This window comes from Spea bombifrons, chromosome 10, assembly GCF_027358695.1.
Source record: "Spea bombifrons isolate aSpeBom1 chromosome 10, aSpeBom1.2.pri, whole genome shotgun sequence".
Lineage (NCBI taxonomy): Eukaryota > Metazoa > Chordata > Amphibia > Anura > Pelobatidae > Spea > Spea bombifrons.
This window is the reverse complement of record NC_071096.1, coordinates 24,232,365-24,248,392: the sequence shown is the minus strand read 5'-3', so window position 1 is coordinate 24,248,392 and position 16,028 is coordinate 24,232,365. Positions and strand designations below refer to the sequence as shown.

The following is a 16,028-nucleotide window of genomic DNA, read 5'->3' as shown; positions in this document are numbered from 1 at the left end:
AACTGAAACAAAGATTGCATTTTATTTTGATAGAACCCATGGGCGTAGGAACCAGGGGGGACAGATCCCCCCCAGTAACTCATGCGGGGGGACCGATAATGAAGAAATCCCCCCCAGGGCCGTAGGAAACCACCCCCCAATAGAAACACTGCAAATGCGGCCCGCGAGACCTCGAGATGCGGCCCGCGTAAGATCGGCAGCCAGGGCAATTGATCTTACGCGGACCGCACCTAGAGCCCTGCTACCTACCTGTGGGAGGCTCTTCTGTACTGCACAGAGGAAGCGGAACCCAGCAGAGTTCACGTGACATCACATCCTGCTTCCTCTGTGCATTACCAGAGAACGCAGAGGGAGGCCGCGCCCCCTGCTGAAGTCTGTGAGCGGCATCGAGGAGCTGCAGTGCAGGTAAGGGGGTGGGGAGGGTGTTTGAATCAGTATGCGTGATTGAGGGAATGAATCTGTGAATGAATGAATGAGTATATGAATGAATGAGTGTGTGTGTGTGTGTGTGATAGCATGGATGTGTAAGTGCTGGAACCTAGGCATGATGAGACTGTGATTGCTGTTAGCAATCACACTCCTATCATGCCAAGTCAGCCAGTAAATGCTGAAACCTAGCTAGCTGCCCTCCTTGTGTATTGATGCTGCCAGCAGTATGGGGTCTGCACATCACTTACAGCCACCCTGTACCAGCATGTACTGGCTGACTTGGCATGATAGGAGTGTGATTGCTAGCAGCAATCACAGTCCCATCATGCCTAGGTTCCAGCATTTACTGGTTGAATGTGTAAGTGCTGGAACCTAGGCATGATGGGACTGTGATTGCTGCTAGCAATCACACTCCTATCATGCCAAGTCAGCCAGTACATGCTGACACCCAGCTAGCTGCCCCCCTTGTGTATTGATGCTGCCAGCAATATGGGGTCTGCACATCACTTACAGCCACCCTGTACCAGCATGTACTGGCTGCCTGGGTATGATAGGAGTCTGATTGCTGTTAGCAATCACACGCCTATCATGCCAAGTCATATTGCTAATTTTTTTTGTCCAATTGTGGTGTGTTACGTACTTGTGTTAAAAATTTGAGTTTTTATTATTATTTTTAAAGGTGGGGGGTCATTTTCGGTTTTGGACCGTGAATGTTTTGGTCCAGAATTTTTATTTTGGTGCATCCCTAGAATAAATAGAACTATTTCATTTTTAATTATCCTTAGTCCTGAATTTGTAGTCACAAAATTTTCTGGGCATTGAAATCAGTGAGAGGAAAAGTAAATGTTTTGTGTCATTTACTTTATTTTAATCTGCATATTTTATTAAAGGCCATATTTTCTCACAGTGAAAAATGAGTGATGAAGTGGCCCACTGCAGAAAAAACTTGGACACCCCTGGGGTAGATAGTGTGAGAAGGGAGGGTAGAGAGGGGGAGAGATGGGGAGAAAGTGGGGATCTGATGGGGAAAAATGCTGTCCCCCCCAGATTTTTAGGGGTTCCTACGCCCATGATAGAACCCCACAATCTTGTGCCCTTTTTCTAGATTAGTACATCTTACTTCAATGTTCAGTAGCCTTATTCTATTACCACCACCTCTTTTCCACTTGTGTAGCCTCCAGATGCTTGTCAGTAGCCGTTTCCCACATGCTGTTTAGTACCTCCTTCCCTCCTACTTTCCTCCATTCATATATTTGGCAACTTTACAGGGTCCCAACCTGAAGAATGAGATGGAAAAAGTAAGCCAGGGTAGGAGGGTAGAGAGGCTGAAAAAGGAGAAAAATACGAGGAGCTTAATTATTAGTGTCAGTTTACAGAGGTGTAGGTATCACGAGGAGAAAAACAGTAGTAGTGACGTTTTGATGGTAAATGTGGGAAACATGTATTTAACTGTGTTGAGAGAAAATATACAGTCACGGTAAAAAGAGAAAAGGTTGAGGAGCCGGAGAAAGAATTAAGGGTAGAGAGAAAAAATAATAGATTACCTATATGAAAGAACAACAGTAGTTGTATCACGAAAAAATGACTTTATTTCAATGTATTGACATCTGCTGTGTGCAAATTTGGCACTATTTACTGGGATCACCTGTACTGCCATAATTTCAGCATTAGATTCTCTTTTTAAACACAAATGTAGTTACTAGTGATTAAACATTTTTTCAGACCTTTTCTCACTCACAATCAGAATGTAATTAATGTATTAAAGATTATGTTCCACATACTCTGCTTTTGTAACTTGATGCAGCATTAGAAACATAATTCCTGCTACTATGGATTGACCAAACCTTTTCCAGAAATATGTACAATTTTGCCTCATTAATTGTCATGTGACATGAGTATACAGTCATTTGCTCATTACCACAGAAACTGTATGGGTTGTTTTCGCAAGATAAAATACAGCTTGTATATATCTAATAATAAGGCTAATTCTAGTGTTTATTTTATTAGCATGTGAGTGCAAGTAATGTTTTGTCCAAGTGAAACAGCACTCTTTAATTAATGCTAATATTTTTCTATATACCGTATATATTATTTATATATATATATAAATTTAAAACTAAAGCTCACTTTTACTTATTCTTGTCTTCACTCTGAAAACTGACTGATTTGTTTCTAAGCAGGTTTGTAGAGTTTGTCTTTCAGTAAAGAAATTGTGTGCTTGCCAATTGTGTACACAGACAATAATATTTCAGAAATATTAAGCCATTGCCTGGTTTTGCGTTGGTAGCAGTTTCAAAATTGTGGTCACACATTTGTTGCGCAGAAGATAAATATACAAAGTTTAAAATATGCATTAGTTCAAGTATGGTGTAGGTAAATAAATACCCTATTCCAAAATATAATGTCATGTTATGTGACTATTTAAGACAATTTGAGACATCAGAGAAAAGATCTTAAAAAAATGTTTTTATGTTATGAAATGAAAGTGTATTTTGGAAACAAAAAGTAGGACTGTTTATATTTAGGAAGTTAAAATTGAAAGCAAATGTGTAAGTTTTAGATTATTATTATTTTCTAAATTGAATGAAAGTTATTAGGCAACCATATAACATGTAGAAGTGTAGTAACATTAATAAATAATACGGTTATTTTGGCATTTTTGTGGGTAATTAAATTAGATTAGAAAAATGGAAGTATTAATGTCTCCCTGATTTTTTGGGGATATTTCTCTGTATGCTTCCACTCCTCTATAATTTCACTTTTACTTGTTTTTCTTTGCTTTGGTTTGGAAAACCCCTATAATTTTATGATTCATGGTCATTCTTGTTTTGCAGCTTGTTTTAGGGACAGCAGAGCTTATAGAGGAACACTCATTAAGTTTTGCTGGGCCTGGAAAAAGATCAGTCAAAATGATTTATGAAAAATATTAGTATCCTAAAATATATGTGCTGTTTGAATAGAATAAATTATCTTTTCAAATATAAAGTGACCGTGAAACAGTAAAAATAAATAAAATAGACATGTTTTTTTTTACCCAGAGGTTTCACAGTTTCTTTTGTAATTTTTTTTTTGTCTTCATGCTAAAATCACATGTGGCCAATTGTTTGATGTAAGTTGTCTAAATATTCTGAATCAATTTTATTTGATGAGAACAGGAAGGCTGGAATAACATTGGATGGGAATAGTGAGCAGGATCTTAGTTTGGGGGATGGGTGCTTGAGAATAGATGTACAAGCTGTAGTGGGGCACAAAGACAAGTAAAACAAAATGAGTTTCAAAAATACATTATTTTGAGAAAAACATGATGCACAGAGGAGAAATAAGAATAGGCATACTATGGGTATTTAGAATACTGAACAAGCATGAGTCAGAATAGATAATGACAATGTTTAACAAGAAAGTGAGGTAGCTTATATATATAATGGCTTTGAGGTTTGCACAAAAGAACTGGCACTCTTTATCTTGATAAAGGACGCAAAAAGGGTAGCCAAAATGTTGACTACCACTTTTTCGTATGTTTCAAAAAAGGAATGCTTTATTTTTTCAAAAGACCAGAGAGTGCCAGTTCTACGCAAACCGTTTTTTCCATTTTTCTATATCCATGGTACATGTTACTAGTCCAGGGTACCATAGCAAGATAGCAATTAGGTATGGGCAAATAAATATAAGGCCAAGTATGAAAGAAAAAAGTGTATGAAAAACATGAAAATGCACGTGTGTGAGTTCTTAATCCACGTTAGATATTACACCTAAGCCGAAAGAGGCAGGGCAATTATCAGAAAGTGTGTCCAAAAAAAGAAAGGGCAAAAGTTAATGTATTTGAGGCATTACCATATATTAAATATCACACATTGGCAGACAAAGACATAATTAATGGTGCCAATATTGTTTGGCATAAAAAGGAACATGGGAATGATAAAGGTAGGCTTAAAGCATTCCAGCAAGCAAGACTGGGGTCAGGGAGAGAATAAAGACATTTGTAATTTCAAATGTTATAGAGTATTAAATAGGCTAGTGGTTACCCCTTATATTTTAGTAGCAAATTACATTTTAACAGAGCTATTTGATAGCCTTATTTTATTTCTTGTGTTATAGTATTTTTTGGGTTTAGCATATGATGGCTTTACTCAGTTGGTGAAAGAGTGAGGGAGTTAGTAAATAGAGCTGTGTTAATCATATGTTGATCTTCTGAGGTTTTTACTCACATACTTTCTCTTTTGTTTTTTGTTTTTCTATGTCTCTCTTTTATTTACAGGAGGGGAGTTAATATTACCCATAATCACCGAAGATTCTTTAGATACCCCTCCCATTGCCACCCGTTCCCCATTTGTACCACCTCCTCCTACCTACCAGCCTGTCCTCACTCTGGTGGACACCACCAAAGATTCCTTGAGTAGTCAATCAAACTCAAGACCACCTTGCCCTTCAGAGCAGGAGGATAGTGATTGTGAGGAGGCAATAGAGGTCTCTGGTTATGCTTCAGGGGAGGTGTTTGAATCAAGCTTTCCCCCTACAGATGATGAGGACTTCTACACCAGTTTCCCATTGGTTACAGATAGAACCTTGCTTTCCAGATCAGATGGGGCAGCTAGAAAATCTGAATTTCGCCCAAATAAAGTAGCAGGTGGTTTAACCTCCTCTCCTTATGACCTTCTCACCTCTACAACATCCCCAGACCTTGTAAGAAACATCCCTGCTGGTAAAATGAACAACAGGGAGCCCCTGAAGCCTAACATAGATCTGTACCCTCATATCCCTACATCTTTCCAGCTGGACAAGCTGAATAAACAGAGGTTCCCATCTATAACATCTTCCCCCAATTTCCATAATTTTCCCACAGCAAATCCTACAGGCAAAGGGTCCCCAGGAGCAGTTGAAGTTATCAGGGAGTCCAGCAGCACTACAGGAATGGTGGTTGGAATAGTGGCAGCAGCTGCCCTCTGTATCCTCATTCTCCTCTATGCGATGTACAAGTACAGGAACCGTGATGAGGGGTCTTACCAGGTGGACCAAAGTCGGAACTACATCAGCAACTCAGCCCAGAGCAATGGTGCTGTAGTAAAAGAAAAGACAACACCTGCCCCTAAAACAGTGGGTAAGAGTAAGAAAAATAAAGACAAAGAGTATTATGTGTGAAGACACAAAATAGACCCTCCCAAATGTGGAGACAGTTTTTGGCAAAATTCCACCTGGCCATTTAATGGAGATACAAGACTGACCCCATGCTGTGACCAATCATTCACTAACCGACAGTGACCAAGCCCCAAGGTCAACAGTTGGCTGTCACCTTATTAAGCCAATTCAGCGATTAAACAACTTCCAGCTGTAACACCCAGATAGTACCCTTTGGTCAGCCATTTGAATGTTGAAAAACTAGCCAATTTACAGTACGTACAGGTAAAGAACTAAGGAACCATACATGAATGTATCCTCTGGGCATCAAATCATCAGCCAGTGGATGAACACCAACCAGTCTTCAGCAAATTGACCATGATCAGATCATCCGACGTTACAAGAGATGTCTCCATTTTTTAACATCGCTGTGGCCAATATCTCCCACCAACACCCTTCTTTCACCTCACAGAGGAAACATGTTTCTTGGCCCTCACTTCTCTTCCTACTGTGGTGAGGGGATAACCCCAAGAACTCCATCTCTAGAAACTTTTTAAAAAGATTATAGTAATAAAACATATTGGTTCTTGCAAAAGGGTGATAGTAGGTAAGGGGTGAGGCGTGTATATCTCCATCTACTTACAGACCTGCTGAAAGTAAGAGTGATAATTACTGATGATCAACCAACTATAATCCAAATAAGTGGAGCCATTGAGGGGAGAGGATACTGATGTGTTGGGAGAATTGTGTTTAGAGACGAGAGACTCACTAAAGAATTTTGGAAAGAGGGCTAACTGGACTGGCCTTTGTTATGCTCTCCCCTCCCTTATCCTAATTTCACCTAATTTCCTCTGTGCCCCCTTAAAGATCAAGGTAATTTCTATTCTGGTTTGTGTGGTGTTGTCTTGGTTTTTTGTTTGTTTTTTTTTTAACGCTGAGCCGTGCGTTTGACTTCCTTGTGGACTGAATTTACTGCCCCACAACCTCTTGAGAAAAGCATCTTATCATCATAGGCTATCTCTCTTCATTCAGAACAAAAGGACAAAATGAAAAAGGGGGACTGGGGCATTGAAGCAAAGAGAGTATCAGAATATCAATAAAGCAGATGTTATGGCCTTGTAAAAGAGTGTTGAAGTTGTTAATACAAATAATTGAATTTCTTATACTTTATAATTCATCTTTGCATTGAAATAATTTAACATACAATGAACTTACAATCAATAAGTATTTTAAACCTATACGTTTATAATAAAGTTACATGACCCTAGATTTTTTGTCATTAGATGACATGGAGGTATTGGAAACAGCTTAAAACAGCAAAAATTCAAGGTGTTTTCTATTTGCCTTAACTACTCAGGGGTCCAATTTAGCAGCACATGCAGCGAAGTAGCCAACTTCCCCATTGAAATAAAACATATCTGGTTTCTTGTTATGTAAGATGGACTACACTGGTGCTTTGGGTAAATTGGTTAGAATGTGTATGTAACATTATCAAAATACAAAATTCGAAAACATCATTAACATCAGTTTCCCATGAATGAAGATCTACTTGGAATTTAAAGAAAAAGAAACATCCCCTTCAACTGGAACAGATAATGTTATCTAAAAGGGTTTAGACAAAACGGACTTAACCAAGAGAAAGAAAGGTTTGGTAACAACTAGAACTTTATTTTTGTTAGGAATTGCTACAGCTTAGAGTAGATACCGCTTGGATTATCCCAAACTCAAATTTAAATGTTGTATTTGCAAAAACTTCCAAATTAAATATATACAGCATGGGTATCCATGCTCCTAGTTATAATCAATAACAGTGAACATTGCTGCAAAATATTTAATGGAATTTATTGTGCCACCAATCTTTAAATATTTGAGGCCACCATTCACAGGGTTATTACCTGTGGAAGCATTGTTTCAGACGAACACACAGGGAGCTGCAGGCAGAATGGTTGTGAAGTTATTGCAAAATTATTAAAATGTTGAGATTAGGACAATCCCACAGTTATCTACAATTATTTTTGTTTTTCATTTTCTTTTTTTTTTGTTCATTTTCTTGGTCTTAGATATAATTGTAGTAGCAATTCCAAGTAAAAATATTTGTTAACTAAACTTTATTTCTTTTGGCAGGTTAATTATTTTTTGTTGTGTATTGATTATATAGGCATAACATTTTTTAGTTTTAAAAAAACCTTATTCATTTCAACAATTACTATAACCACTTCTTATAAATTGTAATGTGATTGTAAAGTTCAATTCGACAATCATATGTGAATTATTAATGTTAGTTACTTTTCTCCTCATTAGTCTGGCATTTAAGTTTTTGTTTTTTTCTTACCTGAATAAGTCCGATCAGTTCAAAGATAAAAGTAATTATTTTGCCAGAATAACATGCATTCTTATTTGTATAATAACACCCTTAGTGTGAATGGATGAATCGTTCCTACTAATTGGCTAACAAGAACATAAATATGTTCTGCTTGGTTTGTTTATACTCCAAAGAAATGTGTTATTATGAGTCAAAGTAATCATAGACTAATTGAGATGAGTTACATAAGCATTCAAGACATTTAATAAGATGTCACATAACAGGGTATATAATTTTGCTTTTGTATTATGTTTGCCACTTTGCAGGTAAGGGAAGGTGTCAGCTAAAAGGTTTTTGGTATAGTATGCCTCACACGTATATATGGTGACACAGAATACTAGACGAGAATCATGTGGTATAAATATAACCATTGCCAATACACACATATACGATTACCTGTTCTTGAAAAGGAGTATCCAGAAAAAAGATGGGTTATCTCAAGGTAAGAAGAGATGAAAGAATTGTTTTAAAAACAATGAAAAGTGTGTAATTCACTAACTACAGAAATGGTGCTGCCAAATACCATAAATACATTCAAAACATTTTTTGTTTACTTATACACACACATATATATCTATACACACACACACATACATATACCTAAAATCTTTGGTGGCCCTGCAGAGATCAGTCTTGAACTATGTACCTAACACAAAGCGAAGATAATGTGGACTGTGTTAAACACACATTGATGGATAGGGGGTCCTCTTTAAGATCTGATCTACAAACATGGATCATTATGTTATTTTTTGAATTATTAGTGTTTCATTAAAGCGTGTCAGTTATAGGATTATTACATACATATATTTAAGGTTTTTTTTAAACACCTTACGCTTAACTTTGATAAAACTGGTAACAATATGTTTTACTATTTGAAATGTGCAGAGGAAAAATTAAACATTTTTAATTTGTCTATTAGACATTTCCCAATTCAGTCAACAAAGCACATAACTGCACATTAGACATAATGTGATACTGTACAGCCCAGGAAGATGATTTGTTTGGATACTACCAATTTTTTCAAATTTTTTGTCTTGGAAGCAGTACTATTTTTCCCTTAATGGACAATGTAGACCCACCACACAACCATCTCCCAAGTAGCCAAGTTTTGACATGTTTGATCATTTGAAATTGGAACCCTACAAATGCATGCATTTTTTGTCATAATTTACTTCTAAAAACAGACATTTTTATTTTACTCCAGCGGCAGTGTAAAGCTTTTATCAAAACACTAAATATAAATAGTGTTAGTTCTTCTCTTACACGTTAATGTGTTAGCTTCCATCTTTATTCCAGATTATTATGGAACATGAGGCTTTAAAATGAAAGGTTCTACTCGTGCTAGTTAGAAGTTGGAAGTTGTTTCCGAGTAATGGGTAAAAAAAGAATGCAAAAAGTGATATTCCCCAATTCAGTTCAACTGTGGTTGTGTTTACATTCAGCAAACTATATGTTGAATAAAGTTTTTACAAATAGTGTTGTGTTTGTTGAATATTACAGTAATTAATGCAAAATTGTTAGTTTTCATCCAAACAAAGCGTTCTTGCAACAGCTCTTATGTATTCACTTTCTGACATATTTATGCATATTTATTTTAACTGTTTTTATTTGCAGCTTAAAGCTTAAATAGGTTAATGACGTAAATCATATAGCATAGTTCACAACAGGGAGTTTGGCTCACATAATTCTCATAATGTATTCCATAGGTGACTTACTACATCTCCATGACAATGAGACTTCTTATGAAGACTAGAAGTCCCATCAAACAGCTGTAAGATTGGTTTGTCTAAATATTTACAGTAATGCAAAAAGTTCTGTAAAGTCTAAATCCAAACTTCTCCAAGATAGTACGAGGTAAAATGGATTGGGATCTTGTTCAGAACAAATAAGGTCATCCATAAAATAAATTTATAGCTCTACTACCTAAACTGAAAAGATGTATTAAAAAAATATTCTAATAAGAAGATATACCGTTGGTAAAGTTAAATTTTTTTTTACAACTGGCTTACAGGTAGGTACTGGATATCACTAATCACTATGCATTCACATTGCATAACAGGTACTTGATAACAGGTACGTGTATGTACATCACATTTTGCACATTGTTTACTGATCTGCTATACATGCCCCCCAACTGTCTTGTTGTCCCGCGCATCCCCACCTCTGTTACGCTTTGCATGGGCGGAGGAAGGGTGAGGCGATAGCAGTACTCACCTCGCGTGCAGCTGCGAAGGGGCACACAGCCTCCCGATCAGGAGCTGCAAGACTAGTTGGGAGATCACAATCTTCCTCTAGCCGCCTCAACATTAGGGAGGTCTGTCACTTCAGACCTCGCTTTACTGCGCTCTGCCGGTGCGTCCGTCTGAAGTGACAGACTTCGCACTCCCAGCACAGCTGAAGAAGGAAGGAGGATGGAGATGGGGAAAAAGGGGTATAAGGGCAGTGTATGTATGTGTGTGTTTGTAAGCGTGTGTGTGTGTATGGGCAGGTGTGTGTAAGAGCAGTATGGGTATTTGTAAGGTGGTTTGTGTGTATTTGTAAGGGGCTGTGTATGTGTGTGTAAAGACAGGTGTGTGTAAGGGCAGTGCACGTGTAAATGTGTGCTAATGCAGGTGTGTGCAAGGGCAGTGTACGTGTATATGTGTGTGTAAGGGCAGTGTATATGTGTATAAGGGCAGTGTACATGTATATGTGTGTTTGTATGTAAGGGCAGTGCCCATGTATGTGTGTGTAAAGGCAGGTATGTGTAACAGCATTATACATGTATATGTGTGTGTAAGGGAAGTGTACGTGCAAATGTGTAAAGTGTCACGAACCGAGGACACAGGTAGATAAGGAGCCCAGGTGCAGGGGATACAACAGACATGAACAAGACAGGACACACTATACAGAAACTAGCCTAGGACTATTTGATAACTATTGGAGATTCCGTCACATCTTATGGCCATAGTATGCTTAGCCCACCACTACGCCAAAGTACTCCAATGACGGTGGGTCCTAACGCTAATCCCTGCATGACATAGATACGGAACAAACCAGACATGTAATCAAAACACATAACACAGAGACATACCTTTGGACTACAGACTGAGACAAACAGAACACACGGATGGGGCAAACCTCATAAGGGAAGCAGAGCTTAAGCAAGGAATGTCTCTTGGCTGGAAGCCCACTTGCGGGGCACACGGCAGGAAGCCCACTTGCGGGGCACACGGCACGGCTAGAAGCCCTCTTCCAGGGCACACGGCAGGTTGCCCACTTGCAGGGCACTCAACCAGGGTAGTCCGCTAGTGGCAGTCATCCTGGGAGTCGCGATGCAGGGCACTCCTCTTGGGAGTCCACTAGTGGGGCGCTGGCCGCAACTCAGGAACACGGCAGGTTGCCCACTTGCAGGGCACACGGCAGGTTGTCCACTTGCAGGGTACTCTACTTGGGAGTCCACTTAGTGGGGCGCAGGCCGCAACTCAGGAACACGGCAGATTGCCCACTTGCAGGGCACACGGCAGGTTGCCCACTTGCAGGGCACTCAACCAGGGTAGTCCGCTAGTTGGCATTCATCCTGGGAGTCGCGATGCAGGGCACTCTTCTTGGGAGTCCACTAGTGGGGCGCTGGCCGCAACTCAGGAACACGGCAGGTACTGGAACACGGCAGGTACTGGAACACGGCAGGTACTGGAACACGGCAGGTACTGGAACACGGCAGGTACTGGAACACGGCAGGTACTGGAACACGGCAGGTACTGGAACACGGCAGGAACCAAACAGGTAGTCCTCTCACTTCAATGTCAAGGCCCAGACTGCAGGGCTGGGCAGGTTTATAAAGGCTGACTTGATCAGGTAAGCCACTGCAGCTGGACCTGATAATTAGTCTGAGAGGTTCTGAATGGCAAGGGCGGCCACTAGTGGCTGGAAACGTAATATGAATGGCACAAAGTTTAACCAAGTCCATACAGCGAAAGGGTGAACGTTACAAAAGGCAGTGCATGTGTATATGTGTGTGTAAGGGCAGTGAATGTGTATATGTGTGTTTATGGGCAGGTGTGTGTAAAGGCAGTGTGTAAGGGTCCTGTTGACTACTCTTCAAATGATGGTGGACATCTGGCTGGCTGAGAATCATGGGAATTGTAATTCACAGCTAACATCTGCAGCTTTATATACTGTGAACTGCACTTCCCATGATGCTTAGCCAGCATCATGGAAGTAGTATGTCTGGTTGAGCCTCATGGGAATTCAATTCAATGTGTTGGTTATTTTTAATATGCATGACTGTGCTGACAAAAATGAAGCGTGTTTTAAGTGACGATGCAAGCCCCACATTGTAAAGTGCAATCGCTTGTATTGGTGAGTTCCGTAAGAGCGATTTAAATAAAAGAAGTGTCCCTCTTTCACACTTTAAAATGTTGGGAGGTATGCTATATTTATTGTAGTCCAATGTATATTGTGTAATTACCCCTGCTATGTATGTCTATGTATGAATATTGGGTTGTTTTTTATCAGGTTTTGGTAGAGGCCTGTGGAGTAGCAAATGTTTTGATTCCATGTCTAATCTGCTTAATTTATTTGGGCCTTTTAACACTTTTGGTTTCTGGGATTTTAATACAAATAATGTGAGAAAAATGAATGATTTAAAGTTATTTGGATCGTAAAAAGTGTGACTAACGTATGTATGAGGGTGCATGTGTGTACAATAGCTCGAACACGAGATAAAATATATGGATCTGGTGCCCAAATGTTTCTAAGCCTGCTTTTGATTTCCAGTCCTGCCCTGCTTTTGCATTTCTCCCTTTGGGCCCCTTTTCACGACGCACATTTGAATGGGAAAAGTCAATGCCATCTCCTGGACTCACATTCACTTACAGAAGCAACATTTGAGGGCTTAGAAAGAGATCCAGACTAGATTTTGCATTGCAGGACCACGATCATCAGCTGCGCTACACTAATAGACATATGCAGCAGTATTCTAAGGGACTGAATTTTCCCAAAACGTAGACCATTTTGGTGAACTAAACCCTCAGAATTAGGAGGGATTAATACATCTGCATTACCAAATGCATCCAAATTAGAGTTACATGGTGGTATTTCTTTAATTAATTTCATCAATTCACTTTGTATCTGTAATTTTAATTTTGCTGCTTTATTTTTAAGTTTCTTTCTTTGTAGTTCCTGTTCCAAACTGACCTCTGGTCTGTCTTTGTTTATCTTTCCTTGTAATTACACAAGCTTGTTTCAAGTCCTTCTGCAACTTTGAAATTAGCAAATTCTTAATTTCCAAACAATCAGACAAATCAGAAATCTCTTCTGTTAATAACTGTCATTACTGTAAATTACTTACGCTGAGTAAAATTATTAGTCAGATCATCACCACCAGCAAGTAATGTATTAAAAATCTTTATCATTTTCATTACATTTCTCAACTTGTGTTTCTCTTTATTCAGAGAAAATATCTTTTTGTCTTCACACTAACACCATAAATCATGCCACAAACTTGAGTCACTAGCAGTGAAAGGCAGAAAAAACTTATATTCAAGTTTACTTGCAGAGGAAAAGGTATCAATAAGATCCATACTTACCGTAGATCAGCTGCTTGACCCCAATCTGCTATCAGCTCAGCACAGGGTTCTGGAATGCTCTTTCCTTCTCACCATGTGGTTTGGTAGTGTCTCTTGTGGAACTGATAGGTTCTTTAGTCAAAGAATGTGATCTCTTCAAATAACTGCACAATACCCCCCTTTGTTGGAAGAGGAAAATTCAAAAAGAAACATGAAGTAGAGGCTCGCCGTAAAAAAAATTGAAGACCGGCTGGCTCATCAATTTGTTAGATATTCTTTGTCTTGAATATCTAAACTTTTCCAGTGACCAAACAGCAATCAAGACCACATCTTCTATCAAGACCACAAAATAGTATACATACAGCACTGATTGTTGAACAGATGGTGGTCACGGGTACTGTAGGCTCAGTATTCTTGGTGAGATGAAGGTGAAAGAGACCTTGCCCTTGGAGCCATGAGTATGTATTTCCTTTTATATTCAGTTAGGGTATAAGTTCTTTATTATATATAGGCGACATATAAACTTAAGAAATCCTATTGGCGCAGTCATAGGATACACTAGCATTCCACAGAAGGCCCTCTACATCACATAATTGATAACATGTTCCTAGCACTCAAGTTGCACTCAAGCCTAAGGTGTGTTGAACAGAACAAAAGTATAACCATGCTTTCTTACAGGCTGCCATCAGTGTGATATCACCAAAAAGAAAACATCTGGTACATTAGTGTCATTCTATATGTTGAAGGTGATGTGGATGGTCTGTCCAGCTGTATTGGACAGCTTGTCCTTCAACGAACCACAAGAATGGTACAGGGAGATCACTATGTTTCTGCAGAAGGTGGTGTGACAGTGGTAGTGGGGAGCGAGGGCATCTAGCAGCTGTCTGAAGGGCTACCATTCAATCCAGGGGAATTAAGCCCCTCCCACAGCAATAAGATATCCAAGCAGCTGTGTCAATCATTTGACTGCTTCTTCAACATGCCCCTTGAATGGAAAGCCCTTTGACCTAGCCACTGCTGGTGGGTTTCTGTTGGTACCAGGGCTACCAGCTTTTTTAAATACATCCCCTTTCCCTGATCTCCTTCTCCCCAAAAATATCCCTTATTGTCTTTCAATTCCTCTCTTATTTTATCCTTCACTCTTTTTGTATTATCACGTCTACTTTTATAATGCCTCGTTTACATGTACTGCCCATATTTGAACATAATAGTTAACACTTGTGGTGTGATTAGGTAAAACAATAAAAAAATTGTTTAGTACTTGGTATTTGGCTAAGAATGCTTATTGCTGTACATTTAGTCAAGAGCACTGAATTGCTCCCAATAATTGCATACACATACACACATTCATTTAATCAGCAGCATTGCATTGTATGTGCTGTACAGAACACATTTTAGCCATGTTAAGATTTCTGAAATCCTGCTTTAGTTATATCTTAAGACTAAGGGTTAGGAAGCCTAGCATTACACTGTAATTACAACATCCTATTTCATCTCAGCTTCTGATGTTAAAAGTATGTTCCTAAAAGATACTTCAAAATGTTGGTACAAAGACAAAATATTGTATTATGTTAAGGAAATAAACCTTAGCAGAGCTGTCATTTTATTCCTTCTTCTGTATATTTAATTATATAAAATCAACACCCATTTCCATAAAATGTTTTCATTTTCTATAAAAGAAAAACAAGGGGACAGCAGAAGCTTCTACATCCATCCCATAAAGGGCATAGTAGAAGCATTATTAAGCACTAATCTACATCCACCAGACAAGCATAGGCGTATGCAAATAAGGTGCTTAATGATGCTTCTACTATCCCCTTAATTTTAAGTGGAATGATTTTCCATCACCTTTACCCCATCATAACTTTTGTTATAAAAAAAAATACAACCAAGCAGTAACCTGACTATAAAATGTTGCCAAAATTATGAATGGGCAAATGTTCGCCTTTATTTATTAATTACATCTGTCATCCTTTGGTCAGTGCAGTATACTCTTGGTTTTATATACACATTCTTATGCACTATACATACCAATAGATTAATTTAGTGTGTGCAATGATAATCATACAATTTTATAACAGTACTTAAGTTAATCTTAGTTGCTGCTAAAGGTTCTTGCTTGCAGTAGATGAAGCACATTTAGCTACAGTGGAGCTCTCTTTAAGATTTTATTTTGGAACTTTTGAAGCTTGAAAAAAGTTCTCTCTGGTTTCAAGGACTGCATCATCTGCAAGTAATTTCAATCTTCTTTTTTGATGTCTCTGAAAAATACACAAATATAAAGAGATACATTATTATTATTCTGATGTCCAATAAGATAATGTCCAATCTGCAAATTCTTTACAGCCAATTTGCACTAGCAAATTGCATTAACACCAAAAAAGTCTCACTTGCAAACCTAAGTGGGAATTAAGATCTTACTTACAACATTCACCTCAGATACCCTGGGGTTGCAAGGTGATTTAGGGGTCCTGCCAGACCGTGGGTACATATCTTCTCCTGTCTGTCTCTGAAGACAGCTAGGGTAAAAGAGTTAACTTTTGGTACCCTTCTGTCTGGCTTGTTTGTTGTTGAAT

General features: G+C 38.6%; 2 protein-coding genes across 13 annotated transcripts in view; one reads left to right on the top strand and one right to left on the bottom strand.

Annotated features, from left to right (window-relative positions):
* NRXN2 (neurexin 2) overlaps positions 1-6,665 on the top strand; it is a 200,491-nt gene extending 193,826 nt beyond the window's left edge. For 6 of the 11 annotated variants that reach the window (XM_053449716.1, XM_053449713.1, XM_053449714.1 and 3 more), the window contains one exon: positions 4,685-6,665. In XM_053449716.1, coding sequence (XP_053305691.1) covers positions 4,685-5,565 — 881 coding nt within the window. In that variant the 3' untranslated portion in view covers positions 5,566-6,665. The remainder of the gene's footprint in view (positions 1-4,684) is intronic. The other 5 variants (XM_053449718.1, XM_053449719.1, XM_053449717.1 and 2 more) reach the window with 1 other exon arrangement.
* Positions 6,666-15,013: 8,348 nt separating this feature from the next.
* Positions 15,014-16,028, bottom strand: part of TSNAXIP1 (translin associated factor X interacting protein 1) — a 135,684-nt gene continuing 134,669 nt past the window's right edge. For both annotated transcript variants that reach the window (XM_053449727.1, XM_053449728.1), the window contains exon 14: positions 15,014-15,713. The gene's annotated coding sequence lies outside the window, so the exon portion shown is untranslated. The remainder of the gene's footprint in view (positions 15,714-16,028) is intronic.